The sequence below is a fragment of the Bison bison genome, unplaced genomic scaffold (assembly GCF_000754665.1).
Source record: "Bison bison bison isolate TAMUID 2011002044 unplaced genomic scaffold, Bison_UMD1.0 scf7180017864452, whole genome shotgun sequence".
In the NCBI taxonomy this organism is placed as follows: Eukaryota; Metazoa; Chordata; class Mammalia; order Artiodactyla; family Bovidae; genus Bison; species Bison bison.
In genome coordinates, this window is record NW_011495014.1 from 4,551,152 (window position 1) to 4,571,024 (window position 19,873).

General features: G+C 39.0%; 1 protein-coding gene across 1 annotated transcript in view; it reads left to right on the top strand.

The window, feature by feature from the left end:
- The first annotated feature begins 6 nt into the window (after nt 1-6).
- Nucleotides 7-19,873, top strand: part of GRB14 (growth factor receptor-bound protein 14) — a 129,967-nt gene continuing 110,100 nt past the window's right edge. Inside the window, exons 1-2 of the mRNA XM_010858956.1 lie at nt 7-49; nt 1,304-1,436. Of these exons, the coding sequence (XP_010857258.1) occupies nt 1,335-1,436 (102 nt within the window). The 5' untranslated portion in view covers nt 7-49; nt 1,304-1,334. The remainder of the gene's footprint in view (nt 50-1,303; nt 1,437-19,873) is intronic.

The following is a 19,873-nucleotide window of genomic DNA, read 5'->3' on the forward strand; positions in this document are numbered from 1 at the left end:
GGGCGCTCCTGCCCCCTCCGGACGCGACCCGCGGCTGTGCGGCAGACAGGTAGGCAGCCCTCGGAGGGCGCGGGGGAGTGTCCTGGGTTGGCAGCCGGCGAGGGGTGAGGAGGCGGTCCTAGGGGGTGAGCCATGTGCCCAGAGCTGGGCCAAGTTTGAGAAAGTCTCAGAAGACAATTCCCTTTGAGCTGGCAGGACCTACCGGATGGGCTGGACATTGCGATCTCCCAGCGCCTTATAAATAGCATCACCGATTCACTGAGAGCTCCGGGTCGCTCTCGCCTCTGCCCATCGATGTGAACTAGGAGGCCAAGCTCCAGGCTGACCACCCTCCTTCCTTCTTTACTGCGTTAAAAAACAAAAAAATCCCTTTTATGTATTATAAAAAATCAGAATAAATCAGTTCGCCTCCCACATGGAGTCTTAGAGCGACCCTGGAGAGGCAAAGTAGGGATTGACATTTGAGCAGTCTAGCTGTTCAGCAGGAAAGAATAGAGGCTTTAAAGTGTTTCCCAATCTCCATAGCATTCAGCCCTAAGTGCCTGTAGAATTCACAATTTCACACATACTTTAGGAAAGAAAAAGGCTGCAACAATACAAAAATCTATAGTCCTTTATATTCATACATTTAAATGGTATCTTTTTTTTTTTCCTTCAGATTTTCAAAGTGCTTCAACTTCACTGAAGTTAAAATTACTCTGCAGTGGACCAAAGTACATTAATACTAGCAAGTTCTATTCACTTACCTCCTCAAAAACACTGCCTTGCAGTTTAGTATCTATAAGCACTTGAAAAATCAGCAAACTGTGTGTGGGCCACATTGTGAATGAAATTTGAAGTGAGATGAACCACAACTATAATTAATAAACCATAACTTTCAAAAGTGATTAGTAGAATAGAATAGGGATGAGTTCACTAAATGTTTATAGACTGTCAATTTAGTGGATGCAAAACAATGTCTAACTCCTCAGAATGATTTTTACTTCAGTAATTCTGTAGTCTGTATGTCAGTTTCAGGAAAATTATCAGAAGTGCTGGAAATGGGGCTTCCAGGCCTGGTGATTTTTTTTTTTTTTTTTAAGGCCAAAAGAAAAGAAAGAAAGGAATGCAAAAGGAGATTGATTTATATCAATTGACATGTTTTATTCTGACCCACAGAAAGTACACCACAGACCTTTCCTGTATACTTTACATTAGTATTGTCACAGAATGGGGCATTCTGGCCTCAACTTTTTAATCCTGACAGCAATTATATTTTACATTCTGTTTTATGTAAATTACATCCTATGTTCTCTCGGTGTAGGAGAAAAAAGAAAGATCTTGATGTTCTGGAAATGCCATCTATTCCAAACCCTTTTCCTGAGCTATGCTGCTCTCCATTTACATCTGTGTTGTCAGCAGGCCTGTTTCCCAAAGCAAATTCAAGGAAAAAACAGGTATGCATTTTAAAATGTTCTAATTAAAAAATCTTAGAAGTTCTATATCCATATAATCTTTAAGATAGTAACTTACAATATTAGCAAAAGATTAGCATGGCCTATTTTAAATACTCTGTTAACTGACATAGTTCTTTGCCATTAGTTTCCTTTAGGGTCTCACTTTTTACATCTGTATAATGGGTATGTTAAAATATACCCATCAGGCTTTTGGAATGGATTAAATGAAAGAATATATGTGAAGTACAGAGCCTAGGAGCTATTATTATTCACATTGTAAGTGGAGAGTTATATATGATAACAACTGAGCAATTTTAACTCAGAAATTGGAAAAGCTGGTAGTGATTTAGAGTGAGAAGGGAATTGACTAGTTCCTTTAATACCTTCTTTAATCTTTCATATTTTCAACCCAAGCCAACCTTATTTACTAAAGAAAATTGATAATGGTGAATCTGTGGTGAAAGGTAAATGGAGTTTTGGACCCCACAGGTTTTCTTTCATTTCAGCGAATTCTCAGTTTGGAAGCTTCTGACTGCAGAAGGCAGATGACTTGTAAGTGATGATTAGCTTATGGACTTAATTTTTATGATTTTCTTTCAAGTTTCTAGTGTGGAGCTGACTTGAGCAAATTAAACTTCAAGAACCAAGCAGTGGTGGGGAGATGTATCACAATTATAAAAAAAAAAAAGTGTTTCCTAGGTTAATCCCATCTCTTCTGAATATACTTCATTCCAGTCTTGGATCAGCAAACAAAGAGAAGCTTCACTGTGTACCCATGTGTACCCATGTTCTTGCATGGGTTGTTGTTTGTAGTCGCTAAGTCGTGTCCGACTCTTTGTGACCCCATGTACTACAAATAGCACACAAGGATACCCTGTCTTTTACTATTTCCCAGAATTTGCTCAAACTCATGACCACTGGGGGCTTCCCTAGTAGCTCAGTTGGTAAAGAATCCACCTGCAATGCAAGAGACCCCAGTTCAGTTCCTGGGTTGGGAAGATCCCCTGGAGAAGGGGTAGGCTACCTACTCCAGTATTCTTGGGCTTCCCTGTGGCTCAGCTGGTAAAGAACCCGCCTGCAATGTGGGAGACCTGGATTTGATCCCTGGGTTGGGAAGATCCCCTGGAGAAGGAAACAGCTAGCCGCTCCAGTATTCTGGCCTGGAGAATTCCATGGACTGTATAGTTCATGGGGTCATAAAGACTCGGACACAACTGAGTGACTTTGACATACATACACATACATGTCAGTTGAATTGGTGATGCCATCCAACCATCTCATCCTCTGATGCCCCCTTCTTTTGCCTTCAGTCTTTCCCAGCATCAGGGTCTTTTCCAGTCAGTCTGTTCTTTGCATCAGATGGCCAAAGTATTGGAGCTTCAGCTTCAGCATCAGTCCTTCCAATGAATATTCAGGGTTGATTTCTCTTAGGATCGACTAGTTTGATCTCCTTGCCATTCAAGGGACTCTCAAGAGTCTTCTCCAGCACCACAGTTTGAAAATATCAATTCTTTGGCGCAACTCTCATATCCTGACATGATTACTGGAAAACCCATAGCTTTGACTATACAGACCTGTGTCAGCAAAGTGATGTCTCTGCTTTTTAATATGCTATCTAGGTCTGTCATAGCTTTTCTTCCAAGGGTAGAAGCAACAAATTTAAACAGTCAGATGCTTGCCATAAGGAGGGGTTAATGAAAAGAGAGAAGATGGTTGATTATTTTCCCCCACCTATTGTTCTTTCCTTTTTTCTGCACTTTTACTATCTGTGATGGGTTCAATAATGTGTGTTTGGGTTAAGATGTAAGATGGGAATATGGATGATAGATTATTTTGTGCATCATGGTGATGGAAAAATTGATTTTGAACTATCCCTGTGATCCAGGATGGGGAAAGGAAATGTCTGATGATGGCATAATAGTCCTTTGGGGAATTTAATGCATTGTTTCCCTATTTATGGATGGCCTGCTACATTTCTTGCATCATCCTAGGCTCTGAAGCACAGAGCTAAGCAAAAATGCCATCCAAAGGGTGTTTATCGGGACTTCCCTGGTGGTCCAGTGGTTAAAACTCCATTTTTCCAATGCAGGGGACATGAGTTCTATCTGACTGGGGAACTAAGATCCCACATACTGTGTAGTACAGCCACAAAGTAAGAGAAAAAAATAATTAAATTAAAAAGGGTATTTATCAAAAGGTAGGGCTAGGTTAAGCATTAGGAGCTGAACAGAGGAAGGGAAGAAGACGGAGAAAGGCCTGGGTTTACTCCGGCTTTAAATTTGTGAATGAGCACTGGGAGAAAGCCTGTGTCTACCAGATGAGCTGAAGGGGCAGGGTTTCTTTTGAATAAAGAGAGAATAAACATCTTATGATTATGTTAATAGAGGAAGAAAAAAGAGAAAGAGAGTGGGTGTACGTGTCAGGGTCAAGTCAGAGTATGGCCCAGGTGTGGGTAGTCACCATCTCGAGTAGGACATCTGATTCTGAATGACAATGTTTCTTCAGATCCGGTTCAGCAGATTGGCAAAGTGGGAGAAGGGTGCTATGCTGTGCTTTACTCCAACCAGTTCCCTACTTGGGCCTTTATGTCCTGTCCCAGTGACCTTCGGCAAGAGCCCTGCACCCACACAGACAGCTGTGCTGTGGCCTGAGCAGAGTTCTGGCCTGAATCCTAGGGACCAGTCCCAAGGGTACTCCCATCAGAGAAGCGCCCTCCTTGCTCATCTCTTCCTTGGTGCAAGGGTTGGAATTTCCGTAAAGAGAAGGGTGTCCTAGAGCTGGGCAAGAAGTCTCCTTTGTGCACTAATTTATTTTGACTGTGCCGGGTCTTCGTTGCAGCCTGTGGGATCTTTGTTGAGAAGCACAGGTTTTCTCTAGTTGCAGCTCACAGGGGCTTCTCTTGTTGCAGCAGAGGGACTTCTCCTTGAGGTGTGGGGCACGGGCTTTAGAGTGCTCAGGCTCAGACGTTGTGGCTTGTGGGCTCTCTAGTTGTGGGATCTTAGTTCCCTGACCAGGGATCAAACATACATCACCTGCATTCAAAGTGGATCTTAACTACTGGACCACTAGGGCAGGGCTTCCAGGTGGCACTAGTGGTAAAGAACGTGCCTGCCAGTGCAGGAGCCATAAGAGATGTGGGTTCGATTCCTGGGTTGGGAAGATCCCCTGGAGGCGGGCATGGCAGCTCATTCCAATATTCTTGCCTGGAGAATCCCATGCACAGAGGAGCCTGGTGGGCTCCTATCCACTGGGTCACAAAGAGCTGGACACGACTGAAGTGACTGAACACACGGACTGCCAGGGAAATCTCTTGTATTCTTTTTGTTCTCTTTTCTGCACCTAGACTTTGCTTTTAGAACTGATCCTTTGTTTTTATTACTTTCTATATGCTTAGTTCTTTGGAATGAGGGAGGTTTTGGGTACAGATGGACTCTTTGTCGGTAATTCCCCCAAGCTCAGTGTCTTTGTGACACAGATTAACCCTTTACAAGATGATATTTCAGGCCAATTATCTCTGACCTTTGGTTGAGATGATGTACTAGGTTTCTATTGACTATTATTTATGGCTGAAACATCTTAGGAGACGATGTCTCATTTCTTGATAGTCTCTCTTTGATTTGTTTTGTTTAACCATTCCAGTCATTTTAGCAATTCTTTTCCCCCCATAGAAAAAGTGAAGAATTGCACTTGTTACTTAGAAATAAATGACCAAAAAGTTTGAAAGAATCCAGACTGGCAATGTTAAATCTCATGTGGCCTTTCAAAACCATAGTCAAAACCATTTTACAGGCCATAGATACTTTTTTTGTTTTTTACAATTTGCAATGTCTACATAATGCATGAGTGGTAAAATGAATTGATGCCACAAATAGAATATGCTTTATCTCTTTGTGCAAATAAAATGTCTCAAAGTATATATTACTATATGCTTTCAGTATTTTTATTTTAAAATAAGAACTAGATTGGGATAGAATCTGGATTCTTTATTCTCCCCCCACCTTTTTAAAAATAATACTAACTGGGTATATTTCTTCAGCATAATTTTTTTGTGTTTGCCAATAAAGCAGATTTGAAGTGTGCCCTCCATATACATGATCCAGAAAAGTTACTTGCAATTTACATTTTATATGAAAAGTAACTTATGAATTTAGCTATCTTTTTTCCTATTTCTGATTAAAATTTACCAGAAAATTGTACCTGAGCACTTATTATTTGAAGAAAGGGAAAGAATATCTTTAGCCTTTGCAAAAGAATCAGTTCTTTTCTCGAGTTTGCCCAGCCCCGGGTTATTTTTGTACTTGGACTCAGTTTCTGTAGTTGCTCGGCTCATTGCTTTCCAGGACTGTGTAGGATAACTAATTCAAAATAAAGCCACTGAAGATTTTAAAGATAAAAAATCACTTGTGAGAAACAGTGTCATGGAAGTTTCAAGCTGGAAGAGATCTTTGAGATAAGCTGGTGAAACAGTCTTCTAGAGATGAGTAAGTTGAGGCAAAGAAATGTTTTGTGGCTGATGTTATCACAGCTAGAACCTGAAAATTGGATTTCTTGAAGCATAGACAGCCCCCTTTTAAGGAAGGTACAATATCCGCAGAAACCGAGAACTGTAAGAATAGCAGAGTGATAAACCTGTATCAGTTGTTGTTAGTTATAACTCTCCCCATAATATAAAAGGTGAGGCAGCAAAAGCCATTTGATGATCTCCACCTAAGGATCTGGATTCCTTTTTCTTTTTCCTTCCTCGACTATAGCAGTCTTTTTGTGTTTTCTTCCCCCTCTAGCTTTCTTCTCTGTCTTCTCCCTAAAACTGATATGAAAAATCTATCAAATCATTGGTCTGCATCAAGTAAGTTTTATCAGTGTTATTAATAAATGGATTTCATGTGTAGTTTACAGTCCACAGACACACCGAGGCCAGGAAGTGTGTCTGTCATCCACATCATAAGTTTTTTTTTTTAAAGTACAAAACTCAGAAGTGATTTGTCCATGCTTCCACAGTTTAGATAAAGGAAAATCGAAAAGTGTCATTTCTGTATGTCTTTGTCCCTCACCACACTATTTCTGGTCTATTTTATGTTGAATTAAACCTTTTTGCATATCTCAGTAAAATAAAAACTTTCTTCCAAATAATTAAAGAAATTCTTTTCCATATGCTCTGCCTTTGATTTTTGTTTTCTTCTCATATGTCCAGGACTATCAAACAGTAAGTTCATCTCTGTCCCCGATGAAAGGGTCTCTGATATCATTCCTTCATGATGTCAGTAGTGACTTTAATTTGTGCAGTGCTAACCCTGTATGTGTGGTTCTTATGTGGCTGCTGCATTATCCAAATTTACATACTCATTTCTCCAATATACATAGAAGAAGAAAGCAAAGAACTCTACTCCCCATTCTCATTTTCCAGATATAGCAGTTATCAAGATTTTGTCTCATTTATTTCATCTATTCCTTTTTGAAATTTTTATTGTATTTGTTGAAGCACAATAAATTATTTTTTAAAAAAGTAAATTCTGGACATTCTGTCATTGCATCCCTACCTAGTTTTGTATGCACTGCTGGAAACTACATTTTCTTATTTAACTAGCAGGCTATTATTCCCTAACAAAAATAAAAATTCCTTGAAAAGTGAAAGTCATTCAGTCGTGTCTGACTCTTTGTGACCCCATGGACTATACAGTCCATGAAATTCTCCAGGCCAGAATACTGGAGTGGGTAGCTGTTCCCTTCTTCAGGGGATCTTCCCAACCCAGGGATCGAATGCAGGTCTCCCACATTGCAGGCAGATTCTTTACCAGCTGAGGCACTAGGGAAGTCCAAGAATACTAGAGTGGGTAGCCTATCCCTTCTCCAGGGGATCTTCCCGATCCAGGAATCAAACCGGGGTCTCCTGCATTGCAGGTGGATTCTTTACCAGCTGAGCTGCATGTGAAAAATATCTTAGTATCACTTAATATCCTTCATAGTCAAATTTCTAAGTTGGAATGATACATGAAATCCTCAAATTACAAACTGGTTATACCTCAGAATCTTTAAATCAGGTCTTTGGCTGTTTGAATCCACGGAAACAGCATTATACATTGTGTTTAGGCCCACCAGGGTGTTTTACAAAATCCTATATTATGTAAAATGAAATGCAAATTTCATATATTTGCAGAAAATATACAGAAACAATACTTGCTCCTATTGGGGTTTCAAACAAATATGTGTTTCCAGCAGCAGAGTGCTACTTTTGAATGTTGGCACTTGAGGAATATGATTTTCCTTGGGAGAAATTCAAAAGTGCCCAGATCTTTGTAGCAGTATTGAAGCAGGCTTTAGAACCGTACTTCTCACTGGACTACCTTCCTCAGAATCAGCAGGGATGCTTATTAAAAATATAGATACTGGGGCTTCTTGTAAAATCCACTGAATAATAATATCCTGGTGAAGGGCATGGGATTTGACTTCTTTTTTTTCTTTAACATATATACAAAATTAGGGGTACTCTTATTCTCTGCTGCTTTCAGGCTCTGGAGCAATTTGACCTTTCAAGATTGAAGACAATTTTATTTAGTTGAGAAAAGGTAGAAATATTACAAAAGGACTTTAGTTGGTATTTTATCCAGGTATTGATTGTTTGGGGTGAATAGAGACTCATGTTAACTAGTTTGAAAGGTTATATTATAGTACCTGAAGGCCAAAAGTTCATTGATCTCATGAGAGACTGGAATTGGGAATCAGAGAGCCAGCAAAAATCAAGGCAGCCACTTTCTCCGTTCTCCCTCTTTATTTTCCCATAGACATAGCACATAGTCTCTGCTTCTTTTTCTAAATCCATATCATCCTCTGATATTTCTCAATGGTCTTGCTTGTCTTGATTGATGTCACTGCATGTGGCCCCAAGTGGCCACCCTTATTGGAATAACTCTTCCTGGTTTAGCTGGTTTAGCACGTGAGTCCATATTTGGAGAGAGCTATTAACCCAGTATGTCCAGCTCTTATTCAGTCAGCTGTGGCCAAGGTGACACAAGGGACCTGGACCGCTGCTCACTCAGCAAAGGTTATGGAACAAATTCTGTGAGTAGGAAGTGCAAGTTCAGTAGGTATAATGTAAGGAGATGGGGAGGAAATAATGAACAACTAGTGTCCTAGGGAAAAAAAGCTCAAACAAAGAACACTGGACACACAAATTCTTATAATATATGAATGATATATGGTAACCCACCGATTAATTGGTCTGACATAATCTGCACAGTTCACAGGATCCAACTCCTTTACCTCAAATCATTTAGTTCACTTGAAGGGAGTTTACTTGACAGTGCTTTCAGTTGATGACACCCTTCAGTGATGGTCATCTTCCTTGTTCCTTGTTCTTTGTTCCAAGCCTGCATGTTACTGAGGTCCCTTGGCTTCTGAGGACAGGAGCTATCAACTCAGGATCCTCCCTACTTCATGCTAGATACCTTCGACTGTAACAGAAAACAGCTGTCTCTTCCTATTTTAAAACTTAAATCCCCTAGCAGAGCTGCTTGTCAAGGTTTTATTTCCAGTTTGAAGTTTGCCTCTAATTTTTAGTTAATTTGCAGGATACATTTGCAGTCCAACCTTTATCTGCAACATGACATTTATTTTTTACTTCTTTGAAAGCTCAGCTTCTAGTTTGTTTTTCCTTAGGGGCGTATATTAAGTTCTTCAAGAGAAGGAAAACTGGAGTCATTCATGGTTCAATATAAATGTGGATCTTAATTAATATAGAAAAGCTTTCTGAAGTCTTATGGAGTTGGTTTGAAACATGTCAGCTTATATGGAATAGTAATAAACTCCATTGTATAAGTATCTGAACAAGGATAAGCGGACTTGGGAATTGTCCTTTCGGCACTCTCGGTAAGGGCTAGCTCAATGCAGAACTTAGGAAATGGCCACAAGCCTTTGCCAAAGAAAGGGAGCAGAAGGGAAACTTTCAGAATCAGTTTAGAAGTCTAATGGGAGAGCTGACATAGGAAAAGTATCTTTTACTTCTTGTCCTTCCCTTTGGTTCCACTTATTGAGTAGTTTTCGAAGCCACAGAGAGAATAAACACAAATAGCAGGATTACCATTTTTAACTATTGGTAGTTTACAGATGTTTCCATCTATTCTGAAAGATCGTTTATAAGTTGGCTATTTATTCACTTGTATTTTTTCCATAGATGTAATGTTAGATGGGGTTTCCCAGGTGGTGCAGAGGTAAAGAATCTGTCTGCCAGTGAGAGAGACTTAGGAGACTTCTTCAACCCGTGTGTTGGGAAGATCCTCTGGAGGAGGAAATGGGAACCTGCTCCAGTATTCTTGCCTGAAAAATTCCATGGACAGAAGTGACTGACAGGCTACATACAGTCCATGGGGTTGCAAAGAGTTGGATTTGACTGAGCACATACAATGCTAGATATGATTATTAGGTTATTAGGGGAGCCAGTTACTTTTTTAACCCACAATTGCACTTCCAAATGGTAGATTTACACCATCCTCTGCACCAGCTTTTAATACCGTTTCCATAGAAGGATGTAGGGCCATATGATGTAATTGAAAGATACTGGACTGGGAATCCACAAACCTAGTTTTTAATAGGGTCCTGCTGCTGAGTGATGTGATATTAGCCTATTGCCCACTTTCTGGGCCCCTGAGTGCTACAATTTTTATCTGTTCCTAGAGCAAGTGATTCTGATGGCTCTTGGAATATTAATACTAATGATTGCATAGTAGACAGGTGTCTTAGGAGGCTTTTTTGATCCCATTGGCCCAAGCATTTCCCTTTCAGTCTTAGATCTTCTCACGTGGTTACCACACCTCCTTTGATGAAGAAAACATTTGGGTGCTGTGGGGCAAGGTGCACAGGAGCCAACTTTACAGAGATGATGGGGACAAGAAGGGGCTTTTAAACTTGACATTGTGTATCAATGTGTCTAGATCCAAATAAGAGAAAGTCAGAAAGGTATCATATCCGGAAGGGGTCAGTTTGTGTGTTAAAATTGTATTTAAACTTAGAAATAAGGCTATAAGATTATATATGAACAGTGGAGACTGGCCTAGGTTCAGTATGCTCTTGGCTATGCTTGGCTTAAAGGGTTTGAGGGGCTTATAACTTCTATGTCCTTTTCTAAACTCTGCTTGCTCAAGTCATCTGTTTGATCACTCAAGTCAAAAACCAAGGAGTCCTCTTTCTGGCCTTCTTTCAAGTACTGCTGCATCTTTCATCCCAATAAACTTGAATCCATAACCTCCTCTCCATCTCTGCTGCTACCATCCCAACTGGAGCCTCTGTCTTCTGACATCTAGGAACATTTTAAATGGCCTCCTTTCGCTTCTCCTTTAGGCTGTTGTGGTCCATTTTCCATATACTTGCAAGAAATGAACTTTTAAAAATGTAGATCCCATTATGTCACTCCCTGCTTGAAAACGTTTTGATAGCTTATGAGAAAATTTAAAATTCCGCCTTGGACTGCAGGTTCCTAAGCAGTTTGCTTTCTGTCCATGTCTTGAACCTCACCTGCATTCTACTCTTCATGTTCTAACCACTGGAGAGGGACAGTCCTGCCTGAATGTGAACTTGGCAGGCTTTTTTTTTTCCTACCTCAGAGTCTTGGGCTTGGCTGTTTTCTCCATCTGGAACCTTTTTGTCCTGGTTATTTACAAAGCTGACTCCTCTTTATTCTTTAGATCCTAGCGTAAGATCATCTCATCAAGCAGGTCTTTTTTGACAAGTCAACCTAAAGTATCCCTCCACACTTTCTTTCCCCATCCTATGACATTTCCTTGGTCATAGTTACCATAATCTGAACGGTCTCATTTATTTATTTGCTCTAGTTATTGTTTTTCTCTCCAAATAAAATGCTGTGGTTTTACTGTTCTTGGATTCTTTTAAGGAAAGAATTAATGAGTAAATGGATTATTGAAGATAAATAGTTAAAACCAATTAAACAAACTATATTTGGCATATTTATTCTAATCATTGTCAGTCATCTTTTTCCTCTTCATCAAATTTTAAAACATTAAAACATATTTCTAATTTTATTAACAGATTCTATTTACAAAAAAATGAATATACTAGGTTTGTAGACCTGTGGGATTTTAGCAGTACATATCTTTTTCTTTCATTATGCACATAGGAAATTTTGATCATGTGTAGAGAAATTAGTGGATATATTTCTGATTTTAATCATTATTCTCATTTAATGGAATTATAAGTGATAAGTACATGGTGGATTGTTATACTTCCAGTTTATTGTGTGTTTAAAATCTACGCATTTAGAAAAAAAATTAAGTGTAAATATGAGTTGGGTTTTTAATAGGAGTCTCTCAGAGCAAGGGGTAGATGTTATTATAGTGTGCATGCATGCGTGCTAAGTCACTGCAGTCATGTCTGACATTTTGTGATCCCATGGACTGTAGCCTGCCAGGCTTCACTGTTCATGGGGTTCTTCAGGCAAGCATACTGAAGTGGGTAGCCATGCTTTCCTCCAGGGGATTTTCCCGACCCAAGGCTTGAACTCAGGTCTCCCGCATTGAAGGCAGATTCATTACCATCTGAACCATCAGCGTATGCGTGCTAAGTTACTTCACTTGTGTCCGAATCTGTGTGACCGTATGGACTGTAGCCCATCAGACTCCTCGGTCCATGGGATTCTCTAGGCAAGAATCCTGGGATGGGGTGCCATTTCCTCCTCCAAGGGAATCTTCCCGACCGAGGGATCGAACCCATGTCTTTTATGTCTCTTGTGTTGGCAATCTGGTTCTTTGCCAGTAGTACTACTTGGGAAGCCCTATTATTATAGCAAGTGTTTTAAATTATTACCTATTAATGTCATCGATGAATGATTTAGGCCAGTGCTATGATGTAGAAATGGGGAGACATATACTCTGTGGATATACACTTTCCAAGAGATTTACAAACTCAGAGATTTAGGATAACTAGTTCCCAGATCCTCATCCTCCGCATGTACTTCTTCCTAACAGCTACCTGTGTTCACAGTAAGTGTCTCACTAGGTGCATCACCCTGGGGCATGAAAACCTCCAGGGCATCACACACAGGGAAAGTGTCCTTTAATGATTAATCAGAGTGCAACAAATCAGAAGGGGTTCTTGTCTTTTTATGCCTTATATTTTTGTTAAGGGGCAACATGGTTAGAAATAAGGACTTTGGCTGGTGTTGAAACATTCTGAATTCAGATATATGATTGGAGTAATGACAATTTTCACTTTTTCTGTTTTTCAATTTACATTTACTGACTTAGTTCTTCCCTCTACTGACTGTTGTCAAAGAATATATAACTTTTGAGGGGGAATTTCCTAAGAACAAAGCAAATAGCGAGCGCATCAGTGGGAAATACTGAATGCTGAAAATGACCTTTTGGGATGTATTTAAATGTAATTTATATGTATTTTCCACTGTTCTCAATACTTGAGACATATCCACAGCTGAAAGAAAATGCACCTACAAACACCTGATGTTATATATATTACTAAGTGGGTTCTGTGGGTGAGGGAAGTTCCCCTGGGAGCCGACTTGGAGCCTAGATTTGCCTGCAGGAAGTATGCTGGGGCTCAGGGCACTTGGAAACACTGTCTGTGGGACGAGCACAGGACAAGTTGGGCTGCAGTGCAGCCACAGCAGAAGCATCAGCTGATCTCATAGGAGCTAGAGCTGCAAAGGCCCTATAGAATTGTTCAGCATTAGGGCACAGAGGCTGCTCAGCAGGACCTGAGCTTGGACATGGTGACTCTCCTCAGCTGAGAGCAGTGACACGTGGGGAACACTTGCATGCATGGGTGTGCTTAGTTGCTCAGTCATGTCTGACTCTTGCAACCTGATGGACTGTAGCCCGCAAGCTCCACTGTCCATGGGATTTCTCAGGCAAGAATACTAGAGTGGGTTGCCATTTCCTCCTTCAGGGGACCTTCTCAGCTCCTGCACTGGCAGGTGGATTCTTTACCACTTAGCCATCTGGGAAGCCCTTGTCCTCAGTCACTCAGTCTGATATTTTGCATGCCCCGCCCCCAACCCTTAGCCAGGTCTTAGTGGCTGACACTGTAATAGCTGGGAGAATTAGTCCTTCAGTCTTGAAAAGGGCAGTCTTGGATTGTATGCTGCAACATCTCAAGGATATAATTTATACATAATTTTTTTCAGCTTTTATTTGTCTTATTTAGTACTGTGGTATTTTATCAAATTATGTAATGAACTATTCATTCCAGTCAATTCCCAACCTATTTAATCATAAAATACATTAGTATTTTCCACTTTCTATGGGCTCCCAAGGTGGCTCAGTGGTAAAGAATCCTCCTGATAATCCAGGAGATTTGGGTTCAGTGCTTGGGTTGGGAAGATCCCCAGGAGAAGGAAATGGCAACCCACTCCAGTATTCTTGCCTGGGAAATCTCATGGACAGAAGAGCCTGGTGGGCTACAGTCCATGAGGTCCAAAAGAGTTGGATTCAACTTAGGTGGCTAAACAATGACAACATCATCAATAAAATACAGTAGACTAATTTTTAGAAGTATATACAAGTTGCTTTCATTAAAACCATAAGAAAACTTTATCATGACGAATACTATAATTAATGAAACCATTTCTAATTTTATACTTAATTGTTAAAAATTACATCCAAAAGCTGAAAATCAAGGTGTAAATGTACATTCACACAATTATCAAAGGAATTCCATGGCCTTCCTAGCACTTTGTCGTACTACTCAGAACTCTAAATTCTGTATTATTTTAATTTTGAGTGCTTTCAGCTATTTCTTTAGAAAATATGTTTGATAATTAATTTTTACTGGTTTTTAAAATATTTTTTTCTCAGAATGCATATTGATCCTTCCATTTGAATTGAAAAGTAAAGCTGGACTTTATTTGATAGAACATTAGTCTGATTTGTCTGATTGATTTGAGAGTGAAGACTAACTTTTCCAGTTATATGGTTGACATTTTTCTTAAATAAAATGCACTAAATTTACAGTCCTAAACCTTTTTTATTATTTAATTTAGAAGGATTAAAATTTTCAGAATTGATTTATGGTTGATTTACAGTGTTGGTTAATTTCTGGTATACAGCAAAGTGAGTCAGTTATATATATAATATATATATATTCTTTTTCATATGGTTTATTACACAGTATTGAATATAGTTCCCTGTGCTATACAGTAGGACTTTTGTTGTTTTTTTAATATATAGTAGTTTGTGTCTGCTTATTGCAAACTGCTAATTTATCCCTCTCCTATTCCATTTCCCTTTTGGAAACTGTAAGTTTGTTTCTATGTCTGTGAATCTGTTTATGTTTTATAAAAAAGTTCATAGTTTGTATTATAGTTTAGATTCCACATATAAGTGATATATAATACTTGTCTTTGTCTATCTTGCTTACTTAGTATAATAATCTCTAGGCCATGTTGCTGCAAATGGCATTATTTCATTCTTTTTTTGTTTATTTATTTTTTTTATTTCATTCTTTTTTATGTCTGAGTAATATCCCATTGTGTGTGTGTGTGTGTATGTGTGTGTGTATCACATCTTCTTTATCCATTCATCTGTCGGTTGCTTCCATGTCTTGCCTACTGTAAACAGTATATATCCCTAAACTTTTGATGAACGTATAAAGTACATTATAAAACAAAAGCATTGTATTAAAAAAAAATTGGAAAGAAGTCATGCAAAAACCTCATCAGCATGTTGGTTTGGCCAAGGTGTAATAAATTTAATACTTTTCTCCCATATTTTTCTGAGCGTTTTACTTTGAACAAAGTATGTTTAAGTGAAAGAGTGTTGGCCTTTTTGATAAGCTGTCCAGAAACTGAGACAATGAATTAATCTGATTGGGTAGCAAATAGTTGGGTGGTTTACAACTCAATTTTTGGTTACATTATAAAGTGAGTGAAGTTGCTCAGTCGTGTCTGACTCTTTGTGACCCCATGGACTATAACCTACCAGGCTCCTCCATCCATGGGGTTCTCCAGGCAAGAATACTGGAGTGGGTTGCCATTCCCTTCTCCAGGGGATCTTCCCGACCCAGGGATTGAACCTGGGTCTCCCACCTTGCAGGCAGACACTTTAACCTCTGAGTCACCAAGAGGCCCTCATTGATTTATTGGATGATTGATCATTAAAAATGAATTTTAGCTCAGATGAAATTCAGAGATTGATGTTGCTTTCTGTCACATCTGCACTCTTTTCTCCCTTATTCAGCTTAATTATTCTCTAGCACTTACTGTCAGCTGGCATATTGTATGTTCATACATGTATCTGTTTATTCTCCCAGTACCTTTTTCCACTAGCATATAATCCCTGTGAGGGCAGGGACTTTGTTTTATATGCTATTCAGATTCCAGTAGATAGAGCAGTGTCTGGCATTTAATAGACCCTCACTCTGATGCTAGGAAGGTTTGAAGGCAGGAGGAGAAGGGGATGACAGAGGACGAGATGCTTGGATGGCATCACTGACTCAATGGACATGAGTTTGAGCAAGCTCTGGGAGATGGTGGAGGATAGGGAAGCCTGGCGTGCTGCAGTCCACAGGGTCAAAAGAGCTGGACACAACCGAGTGACTAAACAACAACAATAAATTTTGCTGAATGAAAGAATAAATGAATGAATGAATGCATGGGAAAGGGGCAGAGGAAGTAGGTATTATTAATAGAAGGAATGAGGGTATGTTTAAGAACGCACTGATAGTTTAATATAAATGGTAAAGAGTTTGGAGGAAAACTTAGGAAAGTAAGATTTAGTTTAGTTACTGGGGAGGTTCTGATATTGTTAGATGTTAAAAGAGATCCTCATCAGAATAAACTTTTGAGTATTGATTTACCACTATTAGCACATTCTAAATCCGGATTACTGTTGCTCAGAATGCGTGCTGTCCTTGTCTCTTTGGTCTCCTTGTAAGCATTTTCAGTCTTACCAGCCCATGTGTGCCAGTTAAAAACCATGTATGCTTTATGGGACTAAGTCCAGTAAAAGCTTTTCAGTCAACCCACATTCACAGTAGAAGATTACTTTCATTCTTGGGAAGGGTGACGAAGCCCAGTATTCAGATGAAAGGGGTACTTTGGTATTATTTAACTGTGTATTGGCAAGACTCAGGCCAGTATCTAGTTTCTCTTTGGAGACATTTTGCATTATATTACAGTACTCTTACTGTGCTGTGCCAGGGAAATTAAGATCACCTGGAACATTCTGTAGGTCATTGGCTTAGAATCTTAGGGCGCTGGGAACTTGATGTTTTGTTTTAATGACCTCATTTAGGCTGAACCTGTCTTTGTCCTGAAGGCATAAGGACTTCTTTACCAAACCATGTCTATGCCTTGGTAAATAAATGGGAAAGGTTTAGAAAAAAGTGATTTGAAAGCATTGGATCAACCTCCATGTAAAGAATATTTGATAAATTAGGAATCTTCTGTCAAGAAAGATGAGGAAGTGGTATGATTAAAGTCCTTTCCACATGGATGTAGCCATTCAGTTCCATGAAACATACTTTGAAGGTTGAAGATGGTTTTAAGGGAAAGGAAGAAATGTTTATAGGTCATGTAGTAGTTCATGAACCTTGTGCTCCAGCAGATCCTTCTGCAGAAATTTCCAGAGGAAATGAAGCATGCCCTCCATGTTTCTCAAAGTGGGAGGATATAGTGTGTATATGCATGTGGTGTATATGAGAATGGTGGGAGGGCCATATGGGAAGTTGCACGATAAACATGGAACACCTTTCTGGAACAATAATTTTAATTGAAAATGAGAGGAAACACTTTTATGTTAGAATAAACACTCCTGTTTTTATGAGTCAAATGCACAATTTACATGGATTTTTAAGAACAAGTTGTATACCTTAGACTTCTTGCCTACCCTGAGAAGGCAAGTGCTGTGTAATGACCTTCTTTTGTATTCTTGATAGAAAAGAATTTTCTGGTAGAAAAATTTGAGAAACCTAGTGTAGTTTTCAGGTCTGTGGAAAGTGGCTTTTTATAATCCTCAAGAGGATCAGCTGTCATCTCTCTTTTCCTTCTTGATTCTTTTCTAGCTAAAGTTCTTTCTCGCTGAAATGTCTCTGATTTTATTGGTACCTATATCATTAATCTTGAGGGTATTGGGTTGTTAAACATTTGAAGTGTTTTTTTCTACTTGACTTTTCTGCAGCATGTCAGGAAATTGCTCTCACTAAAATCTCTAAAGACCACCATATTCCTGAAGACCTACTTCAGTGCTTATTTTGATACCTCAGCAGTTTGGGGCTTTTTTGACTACCCTTTCCTTTGTGAAACGTTTTCTTGGCTTCTACCTCTTATAGGTCTCTGTTGAAGGATCTTGATGTTGGCATTCCTTAGGGTTTTATACTATAGCTTTTTGTTTTCATTTTATTTTCGTTTTATTGCTGGGGCAATCTCATCTACTCCCGTGGCCTCTATATATAAGTCTAGACTCGGTTTGCCTGGGCTGCTTGCTGAATATCTTCATTTGTGGAAACTGTAGGCTTTGCACAGTCAGCATATTCCAAACCAAATTAATACTTATCCTGTTAAACTTGCTTCTTCTCCTGGGTTGCCCTTCCTAGGGAATAGCATGCTCTCTGCTTATTCTAGAAGATCAGAAATCTTCCTTCTCTTTTGACTCCTCAGGATTCTTCTGTTTCCTCATTCAGCTGGTTACAAACTTCTCTTGGGAAAAACAACTATTGAATTTATCCATTTTTTTTAATGTGCTCTCTGCCATTGTTGTAGTTCAGGCCAAATCATCTCATAATTACTTAGAGAGTCTCCTCGCTGATTATTCTATTTTTAGTCTTATTCTACTCCTAAAAGTGTAATGTGCTTAAAACAATTTTTTTTAAATTGAAGAGCTAAAATTCATATAACATAAAATTAAGCATTTTCAAGCATATAATTCAGTGGCATTTGGTACATTTACAGTGTTGTGCAATAATTACCTCTGTTTAATTCCATCACCCCAAATGGAAACCCTGTATCCATTAAGTCACTCCCCAACCCATGCCTTCCCCCAACCCCTGGCAACCAGTAATTTGCTTCCTGTCTCTATGCATTTAGCTCACTTTAGATATTTCATATAAATGAAATCATATAATGTATGACCTCTGTGTCTGGTTTCTTTCACTTAGCAAGTTTTCAAAGTTCATCCACTTTGTAACATGTAATAATATGCTTTTAACCATGAAATAATTCCAAACATGTGGAGAAGTACTTATTTTTTCTTTTGAGACAGGATGTTGTTCGTTCATGGTAGCTCCCTTCTTTGTTCTTTTTTTCTCCATCCTGTTCTGTCTCTCCTTTCTTCCTACTGTGAGGGAACCACTGTCCTGAGGTGGGTGAACATCCTTCCTTTCATAATTTTATACCTTTGCAAAATATAGCACTGTACTTTGTTTTAGTGATTTATGTAAAAATATATATTGTATGAATATCTCTGCAACTTACAGTTTCATTCAGCATTTTTGATTATTCCATGTCAGTAAATGTAGATCTAGTTTATTTTAATTTTATTTCATTGTATGTATATATTAAAATTTATTTATCCTTTCTCCATTGAAGAAAATTGAGAATCTTAATTTCTATCATTAAAAAACACACTGAAGTACACATTATTATGCCCATGTGAAGGCGTTCTCTGCTGTATGTATTCACAATTGGGATTGTTTGGCTGCAGAGCAGGTACATAATCAGTTTCACTAGATACTGCCAAATTGTTTCTCCAAAGTGGTTGTACCCACCAGTACTGTGTCTCCATTTCCACATTTTCTCATCAACAGCTGGTATTTTCAGAATTTAAAGTTTCTGCCAGTATAATGAGTGTAATGAAATTAATTATGGCATTGATTTGCTTTAGATTGACTACTTACAAGGTTGCACATCTTTTCATTTGCTTCTGACCATTCATATTTCTTATTTGTGAATTATCTATATTTTTCTATTGTGTTTTTTATTGATTTGTAAGAGTCCTTTATAATTAGTATGAATACTATTCTTTTTATAATTGTAAACATTGCTGTGATGTTTTCTCAATACTTATGGCTTGTCATCAGTTCAGTTTAGTTCATTTTAGTTGCTCAGTCGTGTCTGACTCTTTGCAACCCCATGAATCGCAGCACACCAGGCCTCCCTGTCCATCACCAACTTCCGGAGTTCACCCAAACTCATGTGCATCGAATCGGTGATGCCATCCAGCCATCTCATCCTCTGTCGCCCCTTCTCCTCCTGCCCCCAATCCATCCCAGCATCAGGGTCTTTTCCAATGAGTCAACTCTTCGCATGGGGTGCTCAAAGTATTGGAGTTTCAGCCTCAGTATCAGTCCTTCCAATGAACACCCAGGACTGGTCTCCTTTAGGATGGACTGGTTGGATCTCCTTGCTGTCCAAGGGACTCTCAAGAGTCTTCTCCAACACCACAGTTCAAAAGCATCAGTTCTTCGGTGCTCAGCTTTCTTCA